A 26,375-nucleotide genomic window follows, 5' to 3' on the forward strand; every position below is an offset into this window, starting at 1 on the left:
CTTTTGTCAAGTTTTCATTCTCCTGGATTATGGTGCCCAGAATCGGACTCTTCTAAGCAAAACAAAGAGATTAAAATCAGACACGATTATTGAGGGAACAGAGATTATGGGGCTTCCAAGATTAGCAAATAGAGAAGATCCCATTCTTTCAGTTCAGTTCCAAAGCCAATGCACCACATTACCTCCTCAGCTACCTTAATATGTTACTTTTGTCTAAAGACTAGTAGTTATCTTTTGGAATTTCTTCTGGGGAATTAATGGATGCCCCAGAGAAACCAAGCTACAATTGGCCAACATTAATGGTAGGTGATTAGAATACCCCAGAGTAATTCAGGAACTCTGTACTTCCCTCATATGAAATGTTTCATTCACACACCCCTACAGGTACCAAAGGTTTCGTTCACACATCATAAGTCATTTTGTGGAGGTTATACCACCTTCTAAAACATTGCCGGTGTTCCTCAGGGTGTCTGAGGGAAAGGTTGCCAGTGTTTTTCCTGACTGCATTGAGTGGTTTTGTGCAGCTGATGTTGAAGATTCTGTCTTCAGGGAGAAAGCTGAATGAACCTATTTCCACCTTTATTTATATGTAAATCCATTGATGGTGACAATCTTCCTGTGCTAACACTTCATATAAACATTGACAACTGTTTAAAGCAGAATGTTCACTTTGGTAGGAAAAAGGAAAGTTTGTCTTTCAATTTCTCTACCTCCATGAAGTGTTTGGCAGTACCCAATGGTCTGAAAGATGACTCGAAAACAAAATTAGACCAGTCAGCTAGTCATGTGATACCACAACAGAGTTTCTGAATAATTAAAGCAACCAATTGCCCTGCTCAGTTGTTCTGTGCTCGATTACCAGTGCTGACTGAAGCACTGTGATTGATTAGCTAAGCCTGAGGGTACTTAGAAAAAAGTAAATAAAGAATGGAGCCAGAGTAGGTGCATGGAATAGACATTTTATCAACATGTCTACAACAGACCCAAATATAAGGCACAAATAATCCCGAATGAGAAATAATTTTAAGAACTAAAGTACCTCAATCCTCTTGAAAAATGCAACATTTACCAACTATGTCACATCTCAGATTAATCATTTAATAAATGACAAAGTAATATTTTCTTGGAGTCCCTGTCATTTCATTGAAATATTTCTAATCATAACTCATTATTTTTGCACATTCCCTTATGCAGCAAATAGCCTGAGGTCAGCATAAAATAATTTACATATATGGACTTCCTTTAATGTTATTTAAAAGGGAAAATAATGTCAGACTTGGCCCATTGGCCTCCACATCCAAATTTGCGACATGTTCTCCCATCCCACCATGTTTAGCACTAAAATCACATAGGACCCCATTTACTTTTACAACCCCAAACAATGCTCCCACACCCCCAGCTTGTACAATCATTCCCTCTTTATCAAAGGCATTTTCTTCCCTTCCATTTCTCACACCCGCCCTCTCTTGAGCCCGAATGAATGATTTATTGTCGCATCCATCTTGAAGATACAGTATTGCCAACAATCCGGCGCCATTTTTAGCTATAGTTAGTTTAAAAAGAAATTACTTAAGTAAAAGTTCATCTTCAGTTCGAATTGGGGTCTCAAGCATGAGCTTCAGGGCTTCTGCAAGGTGGGCCTCAAAAATTGAGGTTCTGGGAACAGCAATGATGATGCTGATTCTCCAGGAGACTCTGGCTCTGCTGCTCCCACCATCGCCATGAGTCCAGGCTTCGGGCCTACTGTTGCCAGGAGTCCAGGCTCCGGGACCACTGCCACTAGGAATCCAGGCCTACCACTGCCAGGAGTCCAGGCTCCAGGACCACTGCCACTAGGAGTCTAGGCTCCGGGAGTATAACCACCAGGAGTCCAGGTTCTGGGCCAACCACTGCCAGGAGTTCAGGCTCCAGGCCTACCACCATCAGGAGTCCTGGCTCGGGCCTACTACCATCAGGAGTCCAAGCTCTGGGCCACTGCTGCCAGGAGTCCAGGATTCAAGTCCACTCTTGCCAAGACTCCAAGCTCTGGGCCTATTGCCACAAGGAGTCCAGGCTCTGGGCCTACTGCAGCCAGGAGTCCAGGCTCTGGGCCTAGTGCTACCAGGAGTCCAGCTTTGGGCCTACTGCTACCAAGAGTCCAGCCTCTGGGCCTATTGCTACCATGAGTCCAGCCTCTGGGCCTACTGCTGCCAGGAGTCCAGGCTCCAGGCCCACTGTCACCAGCAGTCCAGGCACTAGACCTACCACTACCAGGAGTCCAGTCTCATCAGATGCTACCTGACCTGCTGTGATTTTCCAGCACCACTCAAATCTTGACTCTGATCTCCAGAGTCTGCAGTCCTCATTTTCACCTAGAGATACACAGGACCCTGGCCTCGTGCAGGAGGAAGCCCCAGGGCAACCAGAATGAGAAAAAAACGTGACTGTGCTGAAAAGATAGAGCCATGTGGATGCGGCAGAACCCACTGCAAGAGTCATGAGTGGCTGAGGCCCGTGCTCAGGAGCCAAATGCTGCTGACCCCGCTGCTGCCATCTTGGACGTCAGTCAGGCTTCCTTGAATGGCCCTCAGTACTGACATACAGAGAGAAGAACTGGTCTGAAAGTTCCTCAGGAACTAGATCCAGAAAATCGTTGGCTGCCAACTTTGGTTGGGGAACGCAATCACTCCTCACTCCATTGAACTGGCTACAGATACCCACAGCTCAGGGCTCAGCACACTTAGAAGGATCACTTGGATAAGTGTTCTAGCAGCCAATCAGCTTCCAGGGAATGCAGCAGAGAGAGAGAAATAAAACAACAGAATTGTGTATAAAGCCCCTTAACACAGCGAAACATACCAAAGTGAAGCATTTCAAACACATCATATCACTGAGCCTCAGTTAAGAGACATTAAGGTCAAAAGTAATGCTCAGTTAAAAGTGTAGCTTTTGGAGAGTGTCTTAACTGAGGACAGAGATAGAGAGCTTCAGAGTCTAGGACTTAGATAGCTAAATGCGTAGTTGTTAATTGTGGGTTGAAAGGACTGGAGAATGTATAAGAGGTCAGAGTCGCAGGAACACAGATTTCGCAGACTGCAATGGGGCTACTGAATCCTGCGGAGAGATGGAGCAAGACTCTGGGGAGACAATAATGACTCGGATTGCTCGGAGCGACAGCAAGATTGTTTTTATACCGAAGTGATTTCAACTTTAAACTCTGGCACCTTCTTTCCAAATGAAAAATAAGCAAATTTTACTGAAACCCAACGTTTGGGGAGGTCTACTCTCAATGCACTAAATTCAACTTTGTAAATGAGAACCAAATCAATCAATCTTTTTTTGTGTTGATTACATTTGGAAAGTCCAACCCTTCTGTTCCCAGCTGTTTCTCATCTCAGTAAGAGGTGCTTTTAACTTCAACCTCACCACAACTTCCCCAACCTCTAAAAGGCTCGGCAGAAATAGGCAGCTGAGTCAAAGCCCGTTGCTTTGACCTTGTGGTTGATAAAGTGATTGGAAGTGGGAACAGAGAAAAAAACTGGGTAAAAGGTGAAACATAAATACCATAGCAGAGCTTAGGGAAATGGGTGATAACTTCGTACGAAACACTGATGTGTTTGCAACATGGGGTATACTGCAAAATGGACAAGTGGTTTTGAAAACCGCAGAGCTGCTCCAAGAGATATGCTGCTATGTACCCATGGCTTTTACTGATTTTTGCAATTTGCATTTAAATTGCTTTATGAATTTTACCACCTCAAGTATTGCATTTGAAAGACACTGGTCAACACTAATTTGCCTGGCAACAGGTATACCAAGGCTGGGAGTTTTTTCAGAGTGGCCTGTCGATGGGCGTTACGATGCATTTGCAGTGATGTTACAGCCGGGAGCAACTGCGAGGAAATTCCCAGTCGTGCTAACAGCATCGAACAAGTTCACCACCCAGCCTGGAACCTATGCCCCCTCCGAGAGCATCTTCTTACACATTTCGGAGTTTGCTCGATGCAATGGTAACTCCATGCCTTGAACTTGCAATGTTCTCACCCTCTTGATGAGAAATGGATCCTCCTTTTGCAAGGACTGATAGATCATAACCGTCTCTCTGAAGTCAGAAAGGAAGAGAGAATTTAGGGCTCAACTTGCTTTACATTCTGTGATGAACAGCAACTTTCAAAATGCTTTCTTTGAATTCATTTGAGGGTTCTGGGCATCGCTGGCTTGACCAGCATTGATTATCCAACCTTAATTGCCCTTGAGAAGGTGTTGGTGAGCTGCCTTCTTGTACTGCTGCAGTCCATGTGCTGTAGGTTGACCCACAATGCCAATAGAGAGGGAATTCCAGAATTTTGACCCAGTGACAGTCAAGGAATACCAATATATTTACAAGTCAAGATGGTGAGTGGCTTGGAGGGGAACTGTTGGTGTTCCCATGTATCTGCTGCCCTGTCCTTCTGGATGGAAGTGTCCGTCTGTTTGGAAGGTGCAGTCTCAGGATCTTTGGAGAATTTCTGCATCCAGTTCTTGTCACCACACTTCAGAGCACATGGGAACACCGAGAGAGTGCAGACAGGATTTGCCAGAACATTTCCAAGAATGTTAGGTTGGAAAACCTGGAATTGTTCTCTTTGGAGTAAAGGGAGTTTGATGGGGGTGTACAAAATTTTAGTTGATACACGGAGTAAGGCCTCACAGACAGATGGTCCTGGGCAATGCATTATGGGAGACTATGTGGAGGAACTTTTTGTTATGAGGTGAGTGACCATAATCTGAAATCACTGCCCAGGAGGGGGATGGGAACAGAAACAGTTACTGATTTTAAACGGAATTAGATTGACATTTGAAGGAAGTGAATTTACAGGGCTTTAGGAATTCGGGTGGAGGGAAGTTTGTTAGATTGGTTCTGTACTGTGAAGCAATGGATCAAATGGCCTCCTACTTCGATATAAATAACTCTATAGAGCTAATCTTGCAGGACATTAATCGTGCAGTTATCAGTGAGGCTCCTGTGTCACTTCTCTTTGTGAAGGTTCACCACATTTTGTGGCCTCTCGGGCCTAGGTCTTTCCCCTGCGATCAAGCCACCCATTGGCAGAAAGCCCACCTGCCAAACTCAGCCAAACATACACCTTCAGCCCTCAGCAACATCTCTATGGAGGTGGTGGCCACTGGTGGTACTGCACCCAACCAGGCTCCGGGAACGATGGTCGGAGGGCAAGGAGTCAGCTGTAAGAGGGGATAGGGGATGTTAGCTCTCAGCAGGTTCCTCCTTTATCAGATCTGGTCCCTCAAGTAGGCAGTAAGTGTCTTTGAACACAAGAGGCTGCAGGCAAATGTGCCTGAGTTAGCTTGTCACACGCCCAGCTTACAAGCCTCATGTCAACTGCTGGGTTAATAACAATGGCAGAGGCATGTGATCTCTGAAGGCCATTAATTACTTGGGGCTACAATTGGTGGTCAGGTGTGAGGGCCATCTTAACTCAGGTGGGAGAATGAGGAAGGCAGGTTCCCTATGACCCACTCTTCCACCCAATGAAATTCCCCACCCACTTCCCAACGTCAAACCTGGCATGGGAGAGGCCACTAAATTCTGCTCTGTGACTCTAAGAATGCAGCAAGAATAGCAGGTTACCATTGGATGTGCGATAACTAACATTTATGGTGGTCTTTTACCTGTATGGGAACGGTTTCTTCAGCAACTGTAGGCAGATCAGGATTGGGGATTCCAAAAACTTCACAGTACTGACAAAATCCAAAGAAGCTGCAGCCTCCGAACTGCAGTTCACACCCACTCGCAGAAAGGGAGTATCAACCTTCGTACGCGAATTGATCACTAATGATCCCCTGTCAACCAATGGAAAAGATATTTATTATATCTCTGACGTGGAGGACCCAGTGTTAACACTGGGGTGGACAAAGTCAGAAATCACATGGCACCAGGCTATAGTCCAACAGGTTTATTTATCACTTCACCTGACAAAGGAGCAGCACTCCGAAAGCTTGTGATTTCAAATAAACCCGTTGCACTATAACCTGGTGTCATGTGACTTCATTATATTTGGATGGTATAGCAGTAATGTCTCAGCTCATGCTCTACGATCATAGGTTTAAATTTCACCACAGCAGATTTAAATTAAATCCAATGTAAAATCCCTGTCTTAAAATGGTGACGATAAAACTACCACAGATTGTTGTAAACATTCACGTGTTTGACTGATGTCCATTTAGGGAAGGAAATCAGCCATCCCAGTCTGGTCTCACTCCAGACTCATAGCGGACCCGTAACCATCCTCTGGGATATGCAAGTGGGCCATTCAGTTCAAGGACAATGAGGGATGAGAATCCCTACACCGTGGAAGCAGGCCATTCAGCCCATTGAGTCCTCACCATCCCTCTGAACAGCATCCCACCCACATCTACTCCACTACCCTGTAACTCTGTATTTCCCATGGCTAATCCACCCAACCTACACATCCCCTGCACACTATGGGTAAAAACAAACACAACATAGTATGACTACAGCACTGCTCTCTCTCTCATTACAGAGAGAACTCGTGGCAGTTTAACCTGAGTGTTCCCACACTCAACCTCTCCCTTCGCCTGAGGTAAGAGAGTCATTCACAGTAACTCTCAGCTGGTGCAGGAAATGAACCGTGCTGTTGGAATCACCCTGCACGGTAAACCAGCCACCCGACCAATAAATGCTGGCCTTGCCAGTGACATGCATATCCCATGCAAAAACAAAGAGAATAAATTCAACTCTCAAATCAGGAATAGGCCATCCAGCCGTGTGAGGAGTAAGTGAGGACTGCAGATGCTGGAGATCAGAGTCGAAAGTGTGTTGCTGGAAAAGCACAGCAGGTCAGGCAGCATCCGAGGAGCAGGAGAATCGATGTTTCGGGCCAGAGCCCTTCATCCAGCCCTGTGAGCCTGGGTTGAGACTGTAACCTCTGACCCTCATTCCTGTCAACCCCTGATGACCTTTCACCCCTTTGCTTAATAAGAATATTCCAGGACTCTGCTTCCACCAACCTTTTCAGGAAGAGAGTTCTGAAGACTAAAGACCCTCAGAGAGAAATTAAAAGCCGCATCTGAGAGAAATTAAAAGTCGCATCTGAGTTAAATAAATGACCTGTGATTTTTAAGTAGTGACCCCAAGTTTTGGATTCTCCCACAGAAGAGCACATCCCATTCACACCAACTCTGTCAACATCCCTCATGATCTTCTATGTTTCAATCAGGTCGCTTCTGATTTGTCTAAATTCCAGCAGATGCAAGCCTAACAATGTTAATGTAGGGCCCTTGGTGAGTGTTGTTGAGCAGAGACCTAGCGGTGCGGGTACATAGTTCCTTGGAAGTGGCATCACAGGTAGACACGGTATTGAAGAAGGTACTTGGTACGTTTGCCTTCATAGCACCGAGTATAAGAGCTGGCACATTAGGTTGAGGCTGTACAGAATGTTGGTGAGACCACTTTCAGAGCGCTGTGCCTGGATTTGCGATAGGAAGGAGATTATTAAATTGGAAAGGGCACAGAAAAGATTTACCAGGATGTTGCCAGGACTGGAATGAGAGTTTGGTTAGGCTGGGACTCTTTTCACTGGAGAATCAGAGGTCAAAGGGTGATCTTATAGGGGTTTACAAAATCAAGAGGGGCTTAGATAAGGTGAATTGTCAAGGTATTTTTTTCCCTAGGCTAGGGGAGTTCAAAACTACAGGGCATAATTTAAAGGTGAGAAGAGGAAGATTTAACAGGAACCTGAAGGGCAACCTTTCACACAGAGGAGGGTTGATATGTGGAATGAGCTGCTGAAGGAAGTGGTAGATGCAGGTACAGTGACAACATTTAAAAAACATTTGGGTGGGTACACAAAAAGGAAGGGTTTAGAGGGATATGGGGCAAATGCCAGCATGGGACTAGTTTAGTTTGGGAAACTTGATCAGCATGGACATGTTGGACTGAAGGGGGTTGCTTCCATGCTGTATGACTCTGACTTGATGACCTTTCTTCATAAATCAACTCGCCCATTCCACATATTGGTCTAGGAAACTTTCTCTGAACTGCTTCCAATACATTTACACCTTTTCTTACATAAAGAGATCAATACTATGTACTTTACTCCAGATGCTCTCCCACCAGTGCCCTATACAACTGAAGCATAACTTTCCCACTTGTGTATTCTATTCCTCACAATTTAAATGATAGCATTCGATGAGCTTTGCTAATTACTTGCTACATCTGTACACTAACTTTTTACAATTCATGCATTCGGACATCCAGATCACAGTGCAGCTCAAAGCTCTGCAATCTCTTACTATTTAAATTAATACACTTCTTGGTTATTCTTCTTGCCAAGTACTCCATTTCCTATATCTCTGCCCACTCATTTAACCTATTCTCACAAAGCTAGTCTCTTTCTTTTCTAAAAGCTGTTCCTTGGCTCAAGAAGACTCTTCAAAGTTTGTGAGAAGATTTGTAGCTCGGGTGCTCGTTGTTGTGGTTCTGTTCGCCGAGCTGGGAATTTGTGTTACAGAGGTTTCGTCCCCTGTCTAGGAGATATCCTCAGTGCTTGGGAGCCTCCTGTGAAGCGCTTCTATGATGTTTCCTCCGGCATTTATATTCCTCACTATAAATTCCACACTAAAGTCCTCACTTCAACCTCACTGATGTACTCCGGGTAATTTTCATTGTACACTTACTGAAACAAGTTGCAAAGTTATGATCTGGGCTGCCTGCTTAAGAATGCTTTGAATGGTCTGGCCTAGTCCATAACACTATCTATTTCTTTTTGTAACCTCCTTGTGCCCTCTTTATGACTTACTTTCCTACCTATCTTTGCGTCATCAACAAATTTGGCAATTACACCATCTGTTGTCACTTGTATATTTTGTAAACAGTTGAGGTGCCAACACTGACCCCTGTTGCACAGCACCCATTACACCTTGCCAAACTGAAAATAGATCCATTTCTGCCTAAACTCAGCCAATCTACTAGCCATGCCAATATGGTAGCTCCTAAACTATGCAGTAACTATTCCCCTTTATCACAGTCCAGCGTGGGAAGAGTGCGTGGTGGCAGAGGTCTCCTGTTATCTGTGGCAGGGGTGTCAAGAACAGACATCTGAGGTCTCCCAGAGAGTGAGCTAAGCAGAGGACTCATCAAAAGCTGCTGAACTTTTAACACAATTCCTTTATTTTTCTAGTTTTTATTAAGAAGGATTTGAATCTTAACTATTACCTTATTTCTTTATTTTTCTACTTATTCTATGAAGGTAATGCTTAACATTTTTAACTTTGTTTCTTTTACTATTTTGTACCTAAGTCTTTGCACCTAGGTACCTCTGAACCTAAGATGGCACTTTTCACTGTACTCCTATACTTCTGTACTCGAGTACACATGACAATAAAATCTAAATCTAAATCTTAAAAATGCCTTCTGGAAATCCATCCAGGATTTTAACCCAGCAACACTGAAAGAACTGCGATTTATTTCTAAGGCAGGATGGTGAGTGACTTGCATGTGGTGGTGTTCCCATGTATCTATTGCCCTTGTCCTTCTAGATGGAAGTGGTCATGGGTTTAGAAGGTGCTATCTAAGGAACTTGGGGAATTTCTGCAGTGTATTTCACAGCTAGTACACACTGCTGCGACTCAGCGTCAGTGGGGGAGCTTGTGATTGTGGTGCCAATCAAGCGGGCTGCTTCGTCCTGGACGGTGTTAGGCTTCTTTAGTGTTGTTGGAGCTGCCCCAATCCAGGCAAGTGAGAGTATTCCAATACACTCCTCAAATCTGCCTAGTAGATAGTAAATAGGTTTGGGGAGTCAGGATGTGAGTAACCCATTGCAGGGTTCCTGGCCTCTGATCTGTTCTTGTAGCCACTGTATTTAAACGGTTAGGAAAGTTCACTTTCTGATCAATGCTGAACCTCCAGGATGTTGATAGTGGAGGATTCAGTGATGGCAATGCCTTTGAATGTCACGTGGCAATGGTTAGATCCTCTCTTGTTGGAGATGGTCACTGGCTTGTCAGCCCAAACATTTGCCTGATTGGTTTGAAAACTAAACTCTGGGTTGCAGACACATGTGATCTGCCTGTTCTACACCTCTGATTGTCTTTGCTGTGCCAAAGGCCATTTAGGTATTTTGTCCAAAAATTCTACAATAACCTCTCGAAATCTCTCTGACATTATGTCTCTCTGCTCCTTTCAATATCTCCTTTAATACTAATCTCTTCGACCATGTTTTTAGTCACCTGTCCTAATAGCTCTTTATGTTGCTCAATGTTGAATTTTGTTTGATAGTGATTGTGAGATGTGTTACTCAGTTAATGAGGCTATACTAATGCAAACTATTGTTGTTGCTGTTGTGTGCAGTCCAATCCCCTGAGGGAGCTTCCATGAGGAGCATCAAATGGCATCAGCACATTTCAGTTCAAAGATATAGAAATAAACAATACCACTCAGCCAACATCATTGAAGCTGAAAACCCACTCATTGTTCTGTGTCTGTTTATGGGATCTTGCTGTGTACATGTGGACAGCTTGTTTAAGAATTTGAGGACTATCAGACCATTCAGCCCATCCAACCTTATATTTTATTCAACACCCATCTGTCTTGACTCTGCAATATGGCAACAGTGGGCCTTGGTGAGTCAATATCTGGAGGACTCTGTAATTTTGGTCTCCCCACCCAAGGAAGGAGGTACAGCAGTGTTTCACAAGACTGATACCAGGCGAGGGGTGTGTGTGTGCGTGTGTGTGTGTGTTTACACAGCAAGACTGTTCCATGGGTACAGATTGGTTCGACTGGTCTGTATTCAACAGAATTCAGAAGGGTGAGCAGTGATTGGATTGTAATGTTCAGCTTTCTAACCGTGCTGGACAGACCAGATTTGGTTGTGGGGAACGTCTAGATCTGGGTGATACGTTCTCAGGACACTGGGTAAATCATTTAAATCAAAGATGAGGAAAAATATCTTCACTCCAAGGGTGGGCTTTCAATGCAGAATGACAGCAACAGTACAGGTTCAATTCTCACACCTGTTGAGGTTAGGGACAATGAAGGCTCCTCCTTCTTAAACTCTCCCCTCACCTGAGGTGTGGTGACCCTCAGATTAAACCACTGCCAGTCACCTCTCTGTTCAATGACAGAGCAGCCTTACAATCTCGTTAGACTATGGCGATTTTAGTGAACCTGTGGGATTCTCTACCACAGAGGGAAATGGAGGCCAAGTCAATAAAAGGCCAAGAATATATTCAAGAAAGAGTCAGTAAATGTTTAGATTTTTTAGGGCATCCAGGGGTATGAGAAGAAAATGTGAATACAGCATTGAGACAGAGTGTTGGCCATAATCATTCTGAATAGCAGAACAGGCTTGAAGGACTGAATGGCCTACTCCTGCTTCAATGGCAGCCACTTCATAATCCAGCTCCAGAGCAGCATCTAGTGGCTGGAGTCTGCAACTCCACTGTGACAGTTGACATTGAAGAATTGTAGGTGAAAGTCAGGACTGCAGATGCTGGAGATTAGAGTCGAAAGTGTGGTGCTGGAAAAGCATAACCAGTCAGGCAGCATCTGAGAGCAGGAGAATCAACATTTTGGGCTAAAGCCCTTCATCAAGAATTGTAGTCAGTCCTCATGTGGGAGCCCAGTTTGCCGGTAGCTCATTGGCTGTTCAGTAAAGACAGAAGACTAATAGGTGGGGCAACTAAATCAATGGGATGGAAATGGTGAATTCTGGGAAGGATGGCTAATTGACTGATAGATTATCAGGTGGTTAAAGATGAAAATCTATTTCTCAATAAATAGGCACAGGAATGAAAATAAGTATCTGGCTGCCTAAAGCACAAACATTGGGTGAACCTGGCAAGCAACCAATTCTCTCTAATACACCAAACTCTGCCAAGGGGTGTTTAATCAACCAAAATTTGACATTGAGTGACAGAAAGAAAAGATTTTCAAAACCAGTTATTCTTTGATGGGACGTGGGTGTCACTGATCACTTCTAACTGCCTCTGAACTGAATGGAATCCTGGGCCTTTTAACAAGAGTCAAGCACATTTTGCGATATGTAGGCCAGACCCAGTAAGAATGGCAGATTGCCTTCCTAAAAAGGATGTGTTTTGACACCAAAAGCAGTGAATCTAATCAAAGACAAATTAAACCGGTGCACTTGAGCAGCTTAGTAAAGGCTAAGTTGTTACTTCAATAGAAACTGACAATGAGATTTGGACTTCTCGGCTATCTTTAATATTTTTATTTACGTACTGATTCCTGATGTTGGTTGTCGATTGTTGACTCCACAAGCTGAGTGCGATGGTGCCTGAAATGTCAATCCCAAGCCCTCCTTCGAACTCGGTGCTGGCTTGAATTCCTGACTGTAGTTGGATTGCCTAAGGGCAGAGAGAAAATTGAATGCATTGGATTTGTGCAGCAATAATAAGTGTTTTCAATCTGTGTGGAGTGCAATGGGGAAATGCACAATTTCTATTAAATTCAATGCCGTTTTAAACTCCCCAAGGTTTCTGAACAGAAAGACACTAATCTGTAATGGCACAGGGAGATAACTGACTTCTGCAATTTGTACAGTTTCAAACCTCTTTTAAATTTTCACCTTTGCTCCTTGCTTCCCATGTCTTTTCGATTTCCTCACACCTTGAAATTTCTCAGCAATGTATAGGCCTATTGCTATTTGCCACTTGACCAAGATGATTTTAACATTACTTTATTCATGGTTCCTCCCTGTTTCATATAGGACTCTTTTGATTTTGATCTTATGAACACAGCAGTTCGTCTCTTTCAGCTTTGAACATGGAGCTTGCACCTTGCACACAAATCTATCTGTTCTGTCCCAACATACGGACTAACTGAGGTGGGCTTGCCCCCTCAATGGGGACCATGCACAGCTCTGGGTTCACGTCCCTTCTCAAGATTCAATGATTGTGGAAACCTGCCATAAAGCAGCCAAGCCAGGATGATTGTATCTGTGCAGCAATAATAAGTGTTTTCAATCTGCGCAGAGTGCACTGGGGAAATGAACAATTTCTATTAAATTCAGTTCAGTTCGAAACTCCCCAAGCTCATAGAGTCCATACATCCATTGAGTTGTACAGCACGGAAACATACCCTTCGGTCCCAAGCCCTCTTTGTCTGTGCTGACCAGGTATCCGAAATTAATCTAGTCCCATTTGCCAGCATTTGGCCCATATCCCCCTAAATCCTACAAGTACCCATCCAGCTGCCTCCCAATGGCAGGTGGTAAACGTGGGAGAGTTTCCAGGTCAGTCAGAAGAGGGTGCTACAAAACAACAGCCTCGTTGTGTTAAATTACAGTAGAAACAGTCTTCTGCCATGTGTGAGGGCTCCTTCACTCTGAAGGACCAGCACACAAACTAACCTATTGTGTCTCTAGAAGTTGCTCCTTTTGTTTTTCTAACCAGCCATTTGAATTCTTTGATACTATGCTGCAAGTAGCTAACAACTGCACATAGTCAAGAGTGTGGTGCTGGAAAAGCACAGCAGATCAGGCAGCATCCGAGGAGCAGAAGAATTGACGTTTCGGGCATAAGCCCTTCATCAGGAATTACATTAATAGACTCAAGTCTTCACATTCGCCTGACTGTTGCAATGAGGGATTGCTGTATTGTCAGATCTAGGGTGGACAGGTGGGAGGTTGGAAGATCACAGCAAGCCAGGCAGCGTCAAGAGGTGGAGAAGTCAACATTTTGGGTACAAGCCTTCTTCAGGACTGTGGGTAGGGGTAGGGGGAGCTGCAGATAAAGGTGGGGTGGAGTGGGGGGGGGGGGGGGGGGTGGGGGGAGGTCAGAGATGGTTTTGGGTGGGAGAGGGGTGGAATGGTGAGGTAGTGATAGGTGAGCACAGGTAGAGGGTACAACCTGGTTGGTTGATGGGAGGAATGAATCTGATTGGTAGCAAGAAGGAAGTCAAATGGAAGGGGTTAGGTGGGTCTGGAAAGGAAACTGGGGTATGGGATGGGAAGTTATTTGAAATTAGAGAAGTCAATGTTGAGTCCTCCAGGCTGTAGGCTGCTCAGGTGGAAAATGAGGTGTGATTCCTCCAATTTGCAGTCTGATTCACTGTGGCAATGGAGGAGGCTGAGGATGGTCATGTCAAAAAGGGAGTGAGAAGGGGAATTATAATGGGTGGTGACTGGGAAGTCAGGTCGGCCCCTATGGGGCCAGCTGTGATGCTCGGCAAAACGTGCCCGGAGTTTACGTTTGGTCTCATGACATCAAGATTACATTAGGAGCACCAGATACTGTTAACTAGGTTGGAGGACAGGCAGGTGAACCTCTGTCTCACCTGGAAGGAGGTGAGGGGGTAGGTTGCCAGCAGGTTTTGCATCTTTTCCAGTTGCTGGGTGTGTGAGGGAGCTGGTAGAGAGAGTAGTGTGAACCAAAGTTTGGCGAAGGGAACGGTCCTTGCGGAAGGCAGAGAGGGGTGGGGAGGGGAAGATGTCCTTGGTGGTGGGGTCTAGTTGGAGTTGGTAGAAGGGTTTAAGGATGATGTGTTGGATGTGTTGACTGGTGGAGTGGAAGATCAGGTCAAGGAGATCTCTGTCTTTACTGTATTGGTGGGGTGGGGGGGGGGGTTGGGGGGGGAGGTTAGAGCAGTGGAGGGCTGTCTGGATGACAGAATGAGAAAAGCACATCGTTCAAGGTAGATGGATATCTGGGATGCTTGGGAATGGAATGTCTCCTTGTCCGAGCAAATGCAATGGAGGTGGAGGAATTGGGAAATTGGGAAAATGGAATGGAGCACTTGCAGGATACTGGGTGGGAGGAGGTGTAGTCCAGGTATTATGGGAGTCTGTGGGTTTACAGTAAACGTCTGTCTAGAGACTGTCGCAGGAGACAGAAATGAAGAGGTCAAGAAAGAGGAGGGAGATGTCCGAGATGGACCAAGTGAATTTGAGGGCGGGTTGAAGTTGTGGGCAAAGTCGATGAACTACTCCAGTTTAGCCTGGGTGCAAGATGCTGCACTGATGCAGTCATCAATGTAATGGTGGAAGAGTTGGGGTACAAGGCCTGTGTAGTTACTGAAGAGGGACTGTTCAACATGTCCAACAAAGAGGCAGGCATAGATGGGGCCCATCCAAGTGGCAATGGCCACCCCATGGATTTGGAGGAAATGAGAAGAGTTGAAGAAAAAGTTATTGAGGGTGAGGACTAGTTTGGCAAGGCACAGGAGGGTATTGGTGGAGGGGAACTAGATGGGGTTATTATAGAGGAGGAAGCGGAGGGCCTGAGGGCCTTCCTTGTGGGGTATGGACGTTTATAAGGACTGCACATCCATAGTGAAGATAAAGCGCAAGTTTATGAATTGCAAGTTACTGAAGAGATGGCAGGCGTGGTTAGTGTCATGGATGTAGGTGGAAAGGAGAACCAAGGGGAAGAGGATGGAGTTGAGATAGGAAGAAATACTTTGGGTGAGAGTGGAACATTCAGAATCGATGGGTTGTCCGGGGTAGTTGTGTTTGTGGATCTTGGGCAGGTAGAAGTGGGCAGTCAGGGGCTGGGGGACTATGAGGTTGGAATCATTGGGGGGGAGATCACTGGAGGGCAAAGAGGGCACAGACAGTGTAAGTGGTTTTGGCTTGATGGGCCATGGTGGGGTCATGGTCAAGCTTTAGTATTGTCAGATATGCCAAAACTCAAGTCAGATATAAATTTGCCTCCCCAGGGATACGTATAAGATTCTTCAAATTTCTGGAAAAGAAGTAAAGAATTCTTTCCTAAGTTAATGCCTCTGAAACTACTCGTCGATTTGAGATTGCTGTATATATAAATTGGCTCCCATATTTATCTTCTGAATTTTATTAAAATACAGTTCTGAGATGTAAAGAAATTCTGGGAACTAAAATATATCATAGATAATTGTTCTTCCTTTTCACAATCTTAAATTGGTTCTCCTTGGAATTTTAAAGAATGATGCTTATTTAAAACAGGGAACTAAAGTTAAACCAGAATAAGGAATCTTACAGAAAGGTATGTCACAAGATCAAAACTAAACTGCAACAATAATCTTATTTTGGATGTCAATTATGTTTTACATATTTGGCATTTACAAAAGCTATATTTCAATTTGATTTTATTTATGATCGTCACATGTGCTGAAGTATAGTAAAATATTTTGTTTTACGCGCAGTAAAACATGCCTTTAAAAGCAATTTTTTTGGCCAAGTTTGTTATTGTCTTGGCTTAATTCAGTTTTGTAACACACCGTTCCGTCACTAAAATTGTTATAAATGCAAGTTTGTACTGACTAGATAAACAATAATTTTGATTGCAATAATCTTGTTTGTCACTCTTGACAACTACAGATCAAAGGAAACATTTATTATGAGTGTGCTTGAAAGAAAAATGTGCAGTGTTTTTAATTACAACAATGAGAAGTCTCAAAGCACACTCACTGCAAGATTTTTCTGAAATATAATCATTTGTTAAATTAAGAAGCACCAATTTTCACAAAGAAAGCTCCTATTAACAGTAATGATCAGGTAATTTATTTTTTGGAATGTTGACTGAAATATAACTATTAGCTACAATAATCAGGATATCACCCCTACTCTTCTGTGAAAGGATGTCACAGGATCCATCCAAGCTGACATCTCAAAACTGCAGCATTCCCAGAGGAGAACCTTTTGACACAAGGGTAACAGTTTTACCATGTAAGCCAAAACTCACTGTGGTTTATAGCACTTTAGTTTGTAATAAGAAGGTTACAATTGGGCTTTGATACCTGTAGATGGTCAATAAGTAAGATGGATCCTTTGATTATGATTGTGGGTTCTTCAGTGATGGACCAGAGCTTTTCCATTAAATCACTATATCCTTGGAAAAACACAACAGGAGGGAGCTGGACATCAAAGAGGATCACTGACATACCGGCCGTGGCTTCATCATCGTCATCCTCAACTTCCTTCGAGCTTTCTTTGAAAAATGAGTCGAGACCTTGGGCTACGATTGATACCTGTTGCAAATGTGAAGAGATGTATGTAGTAATTGAGTGTGCCAATTTAAATAGAGTAGCCGCATCTTCTCAAATCTGGGATCAACTGAAAATAACAAATGCAGGAGATCGCAGTGGGTCAGACAGCATCCATGGAAAGACAGTGACCTAAATTTTGAGTCTACATGACTCTTTGTTCGACATTTTTTGTTTTCAGTACAGATTCTAGCATCAGCAGTAATTTGCTCTTACTATGAAGTCAGATCAAGTTTCTGGAAAGTCAGACATGATATATGTTTGTTTAAGGAAAAACATGCTGAACACAATATGAAGCTGTTGTCTGTATGTACTAAGTGAAATTGTTACTATTCAAGGTTTGTACACATTCAGTATGACAGAAACAGAGTGTAATACCACATTCTGGATTACTGTGTCTAGCTCTGGTCGCCCAGTTATAAGGAAGGATATTATCAAGCCGGAGAGGGTTCAGAAGAGACTTACCAGGATGTTGCTGGGAATGGAAGGTTTGAGTTTTGAGGGAAGGCTGGGATTTTTTTCACTGGAGCATAGAAGGTTGAGAGGTGACCTGATATAAGTTTATAAAATAAAAACAGGGAGAGGTAGAAATAGAGTTGATGATAGTTGTCGTATCCCTAAGATGGGGGTTTCAAGACTAGGGGGCATATTTTTAAGGTGAGAGGAGAGAGATTTAAAAGAGACATGAGGTAATTTTTTTTATACAGAGATGGCTCATATGTGGAAAGAACTTCCTGAGGAAGTGGTGGACGTGGCTACAATTACAACATTTAAAAGACATTTGGATAAGTACATGAATGGGAAAGGTTTGGAGGGTTGTGGGTCAGCAGCAGGCAGGTGGGACTAGTTTGGTTTGGGATTATGTTTGGCATGGTCTGGTTAGACCGAAGGGTCTGTTTTCATGCTGTATGACTCTGTGATAAGTAGAATGTTTATGTTGTGCGGAGTTGCTCTAGATGTTGGTGTCATCATTATGAGCGCAGTGGTGAGTGTGCTGTTTGAGCAGGGTCATTGCCTCAATGGTGTAGGTAATGGAGCATTAATTCCCGTGGCATTCCCCCAGTTGTCCCACAAAGGCACCACAGGCAGGATTTCTGTGATTGTTGGCCAAAGACGAAAGGTTATAGTTACGCACTGGATGGGTAAATTCTGACTGACAGTCATCTTTATCAAATACATGTTGCCTTGCAGAAAAACTCGAACAGGAACTTATAAAATTGGTTAATATACATATGACATAAAAGAAAAAATTTGACAGGAATACTGGCTCAGTTACTCAAATATTATGAGGTTATTCTGAAACTGTCAAAATCTGCTCAATAAGTGGGCTGACTGTATTACAGTAACAGCTGTGTAAAACACCAAGATTTATCCACGCAGTCATTACAAACTTAATAATGAGAAACATTAGATAATTGACAGAATAAAGCACTATCATCATTAATCATGTGTTTGGTATGCTTGCCTGTTTTGGTCAGTGCATTGAGTATAGTAGTTGGCAGCTCCTGTTGTGGCTGTACAGGACATTGGTTAGGCCACTTCTGGAACATTGTGTGCAACTCTGGTCTCCCTGCTATAGGAAGGGCGTTGTGAAACTTGAAAGGGTTCCGAGAAGATTTACAAGGATGTTGCCAGGGTTGGAGGGTTTGAGCTACAGGGAGAGGCTGAATAGGCTGGGGCTGTTTTCCCTGGAGCATCGAAGGCTGAGGGGTGACCTCATAGAGGTTTATAAAATCATGAGGGGCATGGATAGGATAAAAAGACAAGTTCTTTTTCCCACCCTGGGGAAGTCCAAAACTAGAGGGCACAGGCTTAAGGTGAGATTGGAAAGATTTAGACTTGACCAAAGGGGCAACGTTTTCACACAGAGGATGGTGCGTGTACAGAATGAGCTGCCAGAGGAATGGTGGAGGCTGGTACAATTACAACGTTTAAAAGGCATGGGAATATGAAGAGGAAGGGGGATGTGGGCCAAATGCTGGCAAATGGGACTAGATGAATTTAGAATATCTGGTCGGAATGGACCCAATGGTCTGTTGCCATGCTGTACATCTCTAAGATTCAATAACATGTTCTCTTTTATACTTCTTATCATATCTACTGACAGGCATTTTATTGACTCAAATTTCAACTCCTTTTTCTTTAAGCTCATGGATGTGCATAAAAATAAGGTTGATGCCAAAAAAGCTGTATTACAATCTGCAGGGTCCCTGGTACAAGAGGTGGAGGATTCGTGCCAAATAAACACGCACTTGTGCATAGACAATATGATTCAGAGACTGGAGGCTGCCCTCAATGCACTCATCAGTGTCAGAAATTTTATTAAACATTTACAAGCTCTAAAGCAAAAAAAGCCTGTCCTTTTTACTCAAGTGAACATTTTGGTTATGAGTTTTATAAAACAATATTAGAACAATCAGACCGTAAACAGACACCATCAGAAGTCACATGAGACTAGACTATAGTACAACAGGTTTATTTGAAATCACAAGCTTTTGGAGCACATCATAGAATCCCTACAGTGTGGAAACAAGCCCTTCGGCCCAACAAATCCACACTGACTCTCCAAAGAGTAACCTACCCAGACCCATTCCCCTGTTACTCCATATTTCCCCTGAATGATGCACCTAGCCTACATATCCCTCAACACTATGGACAATTTAGCATGGCCAATCCACCCTAACCTGCACATCTTTGGACTCTAGGAGGAAACCAGTGCACCTGGAGGAAACCAACGCAGACACGGGGAGAATGTGCAAACTCCACACAGACAGTCACCAGTGGCTGGAGTCGAACCCGGGTCCCTGGTGCTGTGAGGCAGTAGTGCTAACCACTGAGCCACCGTACCGCCCTTAACCTGCTGTCGTGTGACTTCTGACTTTGTCCAGCCCAGTCCAACACTGGCATCTCCACATCACGGTTAAACAGACACCAACTTGGGTATAAAGCAAGTGAACATACCTGGCTTGCGTGAAGTTTATTTTTCCCCGTAGACACAAAGAAATCAGAGTAACTTTGCTGTAAGATACCACTGTTTCCAAAGAGTAAATCCATGTTGTATGAAGTCACCATATCTTTAGTAACTTATAAAGAAAGAAATTACATGGAAATAGGGTTCTTAGAACAACTATGTTGAATACAGGAAAAAATGGAATCAAATACATCCACTTTATATGTTAATTGCCATCCTTTTACCTGCTAAATATCCTGAGGAGGATGACGAACTCCCAGTTCTGGATAGTCGGTGGTAATTATGTATCATTGGGTCTTTCAGGGCTTTGCGAATTAATTTGCTACAAAAAGCAAAAGAGTTTTGTCAAGGTCAAAGTTTCGGGAATGCATACAGAGTATAGAACTGAATCCAATCGGAAAAGTAACACAGAAAAATGGAACTATGAGATTCTATAATTGTATAACAATAATGAAATGGAATTATCTTTCTTTATGGTCTTAAGTGGCAGTCTAAGTACAACTCATGTGTGAAAATCTCCAGACAGTACACTTGACAGGTTTGAATAGAAGTCACAAGGAGAGCTCAAGTGGAAAGTAGAAAGTTCAAATTGTTTCAAACATTTTTCTTCCAGAGTTTGACTCTGTGACTATATGTTGAGGCCAATTAGTGAAGACATTTTAGTTTCTGAATTCTGATAGGTCTTACACATTTGAGAGCAAGGGGCAAAGGACTGACATCACTACGCCAACACTGGCCAAAGATCTTTTTGTAGATACTGCTGGGATATTAAATCATGTTTCCTGACCATCAAAAAAAAGCTATTCGAATGAATTCCCCTTGTGTTATGAGGTGAATTCAGTTGTCCAGGGTCATGAGGAGGAAATCATGTCTATTTTGCCTTAAGCAAAAGGAATTGTTTGGAATTCCATGAGGAGCAGATAGTTTACCATGTGATTTACCTCTGCAATAAGGCAAAGATCTTTAAAACCCACGACCATTTCCATCGAGAAGGACAAGGACAGCAGTTACACAGGAACACCACCACCTGCAAGTTCCCCTCCAAGCCATTCACCATCTTGACTTGGAAATATATCGAATTCCCTCCCTCAGGGCATTGTGAGTTAACCTACAGCGCACGTACTGCAGTGGTTCAAGAAGGCAGCTCACCACCACCTTCTCAAGGGTAACTAGAGACAGGGAATAAATGCTGGGCCCAGCCAGCGACACCCACATCCCACAAGTGAATCTCCTGAATCACCTCCATTTTCCAAGTCAGAGGAGCATGTAACCACAATGCAGCTGTAGACAGAGAAGGTCAATGTGTGCCTGGACTGTCTCACCAACAATCTCACTGTCTGCTGGGTGCCTTTTGACTGCACCCAGTCTATAGTGCAATCATGAGATATTAAGGGCTTGAAAATATCAATCTGAAATTAGTGGCAGTCCAATAATAAAGATTAATTCTTAATGCTTACCAAGGAGCCTATGATCTTAACCTCTGAATGGTGCCCTAAAACAATGGGTGGAACCTTATAGTGGTCTGAGTGATGTGGGTGACAGTGGGCTGCCGAGTAATAATCTCACCACACTGCTTGTCAAAGCATAAAAGATGGCATGAGTTTCTCTTGGTGTAGAAAGACCCTTCCACACTTGTCACACATTGCTCAGGGTCCTATGAGATTCCACCCATAGCTACTTTAGTGAAGGGATAAAAGGGAATATTTCACAAAGGTGATAGCTGCTGGGCCACACGATGAGATGTTTAAAAAATATGGGATTTGAGCGGATAGTTTGCTGGGGGGAAGGTAAGGCGTTCCAAACATTAGGACCCTAAATATAAGGATAGTCACCAAAAATCCAATTGAAAGTTCAGGAGAAACGTCTGTTCCCCAGAATGGGGCAAGACTTCGGAACTGGCTGCCACGTGATGTGGTTGAGGTGCTAAGGGTAAACTCGATGATGATGCGGGGAAAAATATTCCATGGGGTGAGATAAACCTGGGTTTATGTGGGGCACAGTCATTATCAAGGGTTGGATGATTGGCCCTGTTCTTACATCAATGAGATGTTCAACTGGGTCCCACATTCTGCTCACCTCGCGCAGTAGGTAGCGTCCTTACCTCTGAGCCAAAAGCTTGGGGTTCATATCCCACTCCAGCCCTGGATGGGCAACAATGATGCCAACATACCATGGCCAAGTGGGTTGGTTGACTGTAAATCTTTCCAATACATGGGAAGGATTCCCTGTCAGCCATGGGATAGGAAGATAACTGAAGCCTTTGACCACCCATAGATCCAGGCTACATGTAAAAGTGTACATTGCCATAGTAACTCAGATTCGCTGTTTGGCTTGACAGCAATGTGAGTCAGTTTGCATGGGTTGGATCCCTATTCCAAATGGGTTGGATTTGGGATCTGCCTCCTTCCCCTACCCAGTCGCAGTGCCAAGGCTCAATCCTGCAGAGATCACAAGAGAAAGAAAATGTCGCCTCTGAACGGTTTCAGCACAGCCCTACCCATCAATGAGCAGACAGTTTGTTGGGGGAAGGTCAGGCCTTCCAAACATCGGAACCCTAAATCCAAGGAGAGTCACCGATAATCGATTTGGAAATTCAGGAGAAACACGCTGGGGAGGCACTTCCAACACTTTAGCTGCCAGTGTGTGTACAGCCACTGGGGAGCCTGCTTCTAAAAGCTCTTAGCTTATGACTGTGAGAGGAACAGGAATTTCCATAGGACCGTCCACCCAGCTCTCACCTTGCTGGATGATGGTCAGAGCGCAGAATATTCTGCAGTTTTGCTACGATAAACTTAGACAGTTCCGATTCAATTTCTCCGACGGACAGCAAGATATTTTTCATCTCCATGGCTGAGGGATGGTTATTGAGAATCACGTCAAATGCAGCCAGTCGCACAGGTACCCCATACTGATTCACGCTCTGGTGAAAAATCATGTTCATCTGTTTCTTCACCTAATTGTAAATATAAGTCAAATCTTTATTCATCCAACAGGTCATCAGCAGCAAGCCACCAACTTTCCCAGATGATTGTTTAGTGCTGACACTGAGCATGCTGAGTCTAGCCCCTGCCCTTCCTTCCATGATCCTCCCCATCCATCCTCCCATTTCCTGCTCCTGCCTTATTCTTTTCTGATGGTTTTGGTCTGAGGTTTGGCAAGGCCTGTTCATTAGCATTCTTATCTGAACGGCTGATACAGTACAAATCAGATTTGGTTTGTCAATACGTAAACATTGCAAAGATGCAAATGAATGGAGAGTGAATGTAATGATTACAGGCATCAGCAAATGAGCGGGCACTCCCAGAGGGGAGCACATAGCACAGAATCAGGTTGACACACTTATTTCACCTGCTTGTGATTCTGCTGCACCTTCTTGAAATTCCCTGTGGGTGACCGTCCCCATGGGTGGCTCTTCCAGTGGGTGACCCTCCCTGTGGGTGGCTTCCCAGTGGGTGACCCTCCCTGTGGGTGGCTTCCCAATGGGTGACACTCCCAGTGGGTGGCCCTCCCTGTGGGTGGCCCTCCCTGTGGGTGATCCTCTCTGTGGGTGGCTCTCCCTGTGGGTGGCCCTCCCTGTGGGTGACCTTTCCTCTGGTGACCCTCCCTGTGGGTGGCTCTCCCTGTGGGTGACCCTCCCTGTGGGTGACCCTCCCTGTGGGTGACCCTCTCTGTGAGTGACCCTCTCTGTGAGTGACCCTCTCTGTGAGTGACCCTCTCTGTGGGTTGACACTTTTTATACAGAATGAGAAATTTACTTTTTATATGCGGTCCTCAAAACATCAATTGAATGAACACCTGTTTCTCTTCGCATTGCGTGCACCCTCCCATTAGATGCCCAATCCCAGAGTCACTGGGTGGCCACCATCACAGAAACAACAACTTGCACTTCTGTAGCACCTTTAACCCAGTAAAGTTAGACAAACGCACACAGGAGTTCCTTCTAAAAAACCCAAAGTGATATTAGAACAAGTAACAGGAGATTGGCCAAAGAAACAGAATTAATGACTGGCTTGAGACAGGTGAAACGTAGAGAGGTGGAAAGGATGAGGGGTTCGAGTGTATTCCAGAGCTTAGGGCTTAGACAGATGGAGACATAGCTGTCAAATTGGAGAAATCCCCAGAGGGGGCAGAACTGGAGAAAGGCAGGCTTCCCAGAAGGGTGAAGGGCTTGAAACATGAATGAGAAGGTCGAGGGATTTGAGGAAAAAAAGATGTGAATTTTTAAACTGGGATGAGCAGCGAGGGTGAAAAGGACTTGATATTTGTTAGGATACAAGGTGAAGCTTACAGAGGGTGAAGGGTAGTGCTCGGAATCGTAATACTAGTTATAATGTCCATTTTCACTACATTAGATCTCATTGACATCTCATTTATTTGCTGTGAGGCTGGGAATAGCTTTATTACTATAGACCTGGGGAATTAAATAGAAACTTGTTATCAATGACCTTTAATCTTTCTCTGCCTGAAAACCCATTCATCCTTTGCAAGCTTTCTCAGGATAATATAACAACATTTAATACATATTATTAATGTTATAAAATTGAGAATTGTGGCAGTAATTAAGAATAGATCGTATCGAGAGCGGGGATGAGTATGAATCAAAGGCAGACAATGCAAGACGTGAATACGAGAGTAAAATACTTCAGAGACTAGAATTCTGAAATAAAACAGAAAGTGCTGGAAATGCTCAACAGATCTTCTTGAAAAATGAGGAAGAACGTTAGCTCTCTGGGTGATGACTGTTAAGAGTTGATCGTATTGATAAGATTCTGAGAGGGGGAAAGCTGAAAGGATTTTGCACCTGGTGGGAAAGTCCAGAAGTAAGGGATAGAGAAGGGGTTATCCCAGATATGGAGTGGCAACATTTGTTCTCACAGAGATTTGTGGGAACCTAAGAACAGAGGTACATCACCCTTGAGTAGCACTGTGAATCTCTGGAACTCACTTCCCAGAGTCACAGCATATTTTTCCAGGGTTGGTAGACAGGTTCTTAACTAACACGGGAGTCAAAGCTTATCAAGGAGGGATCGGTGTTATGTATATAGTTTAGATTAGATTACTTACAGTGTGGAAACAGGCCCTTCGGCCCAACAAGTCCACACTGCCCCGCCGAAGCGCAACCCACCCATACCCCTACATTTACCTCTTACCTAACACTACGGGCAATTTAGCATGGCCAATTCACCTGAACGGCACATCTTTGGACTGTGGGAGGAAACCAGAGCACCCGGAGGAAACCCACGCAGACACGGGGAGAACGTACAAACTCCACACAGTCAGTCGCCTGAGGCGGGAATTGAACCCAGGTCTCTGGAGCTGTGAGGCAGCAGTGCTAACCACTGTGCCACCGTGCCGCCCACTTGAGTGTGTGTGGCCCCGTTAAGAGAGAGGGTCAGGTGACTTAGGTTGAGAGTTAGGGGAGGCAGTCTAAAACTGACAGTTGACCTGAGAGGATGCACAATAAAGCATTCTCTGTTCAAGTTTACTATCCATCTACCTCGTGTTGTATTTATGATTCTAGCGAATCACTAATACAATAGGCAGTAGCGTGTGAATTGAGGTCGCAGTCAGACTAGCCACGATCATACTGAATGGCGGAGCAGACTTAAGGGGCTGAATGGCCTCCTGCTGTTCTGTATATACATTCATGTGAAACCCTATTATTAAGGGAAATGCTATTAAGTTCCTCAACAATGTCATAGAACACACGTGACTGTGAATTATCAGGACCTAGCTTCTTGAATGATCTCATTTGATTTATTTTACAGTTTTTGCACATGGAATTAAAATAACACTCGATGGAAAGCCAGGAAAATGTTTTCACTTCCGAGAAATGATATAACTGGGACAAGTCACTTTTTTTTTGAGGTCACTGAGTTGCTTAGAAACCAGCCTTGCAGATTCTTCACTGATGGTGTAGCAAAAGATTCAGTCGGTTTGAGAGATTTGTCAGGGGATATCCCATGCTTCCATGTTTCTTGACACAAATTTAAAAATTAAAATACAATTAAATCATTTTTTGATCATTTGTGTTCATTTAACAAAAGGGCTAATCACCATTTTTGAGCCTTTGGGTTCGTTGTTGTCTACTGTTAATAATCTCCAAATGAAGTTGACTGCCCCGTTGCTATTAGTGATGATAATCTGCTGCCATCTTGAAGGGACCCGACTATCAGATATCCAGAATGTCAGAGTTTCTGACTTGGTCTTAATAAGGAACCCTGGGTCCTCTAATGTAGATAACGTGGCCATTTTATGCGAGACTTCACACCCAGCAGTTCTTCTGGTGATGCTGGTAAGATGAACAACTGTTGGGGAATACACTAAAGGGCACAATGTTGACACTGGGGGTGATGGTGCTGCTAAACCTGTCAAAGAAACAGAATGTAGGAGCAGGAATAGGCCATTCAGCCCCTCGAGCCT

At 44.0% G+C, this 26,375-nt stretch overlaps 1 protein-coding gene across 2 annotated transcripts in view; it reads right to left on the reverse strand.

Moving 5' to 3' along the window:
• Positions 1-943: 943 nt before the first annotated feature.
• LOC140484614 (microsomal triglyceride transfer protein-like) overlaps positions 944-26,375 on the reverse strand; it is a 102,396-nt gene continuing 76,964 nt past the window's right edge. The window contains exons 12-18 of one of the 2 annotated variants that reach the window (XM_072583129.1): positions 22,691-22,905; positions 20,177-20,274; positions 19,943-20,064; positions 16,736-16,966; positions 12,242-12,366; positions 5,650-5,820; positions 944-4,081 (exon numbers count right to left, since the gene is read on the reverse strand). In XM_072583129.1, the coding sequence (XP_072439230.1) occupies positions 3,934-4,081; positions 5,650-5,820; positions 12,242-12,366; positions 16,736-16,966; positions 19,943-20,064; positions 20,177-20,274; positions 22,691-22,905 (1,110 nt within the window). In that variant the 3' untranslated portion in view covers positions 944-3,933. Of the gene's footprint in view, positions 4,082-5,649; positions 5,821-12,241; positions 12,367-16,735; positions 16,967-19,942; positions 20,065-20,176; positions 20,275-22,690; positions 22,906-26,375 lie in introns of those variants that run through there. The other variant, XR_011962301.1, reaches the window with a different exon arrangement.

This window comes from Chiloscyllium punctatum, chromosome 13 (assembly GCF_047496795.1).
Source record: "Chiloscyllium punctatum isolate Juve2018m chromosome 13, sChiPun1.3, whole genome shotgun sequence".
NCBI lineage: Eukaryota > Metazoa > Chordata > Chondrichthyes > Orectolobiformes > Hemiscylliidae > Chiloscyllium > Chiloscyllium punctatum.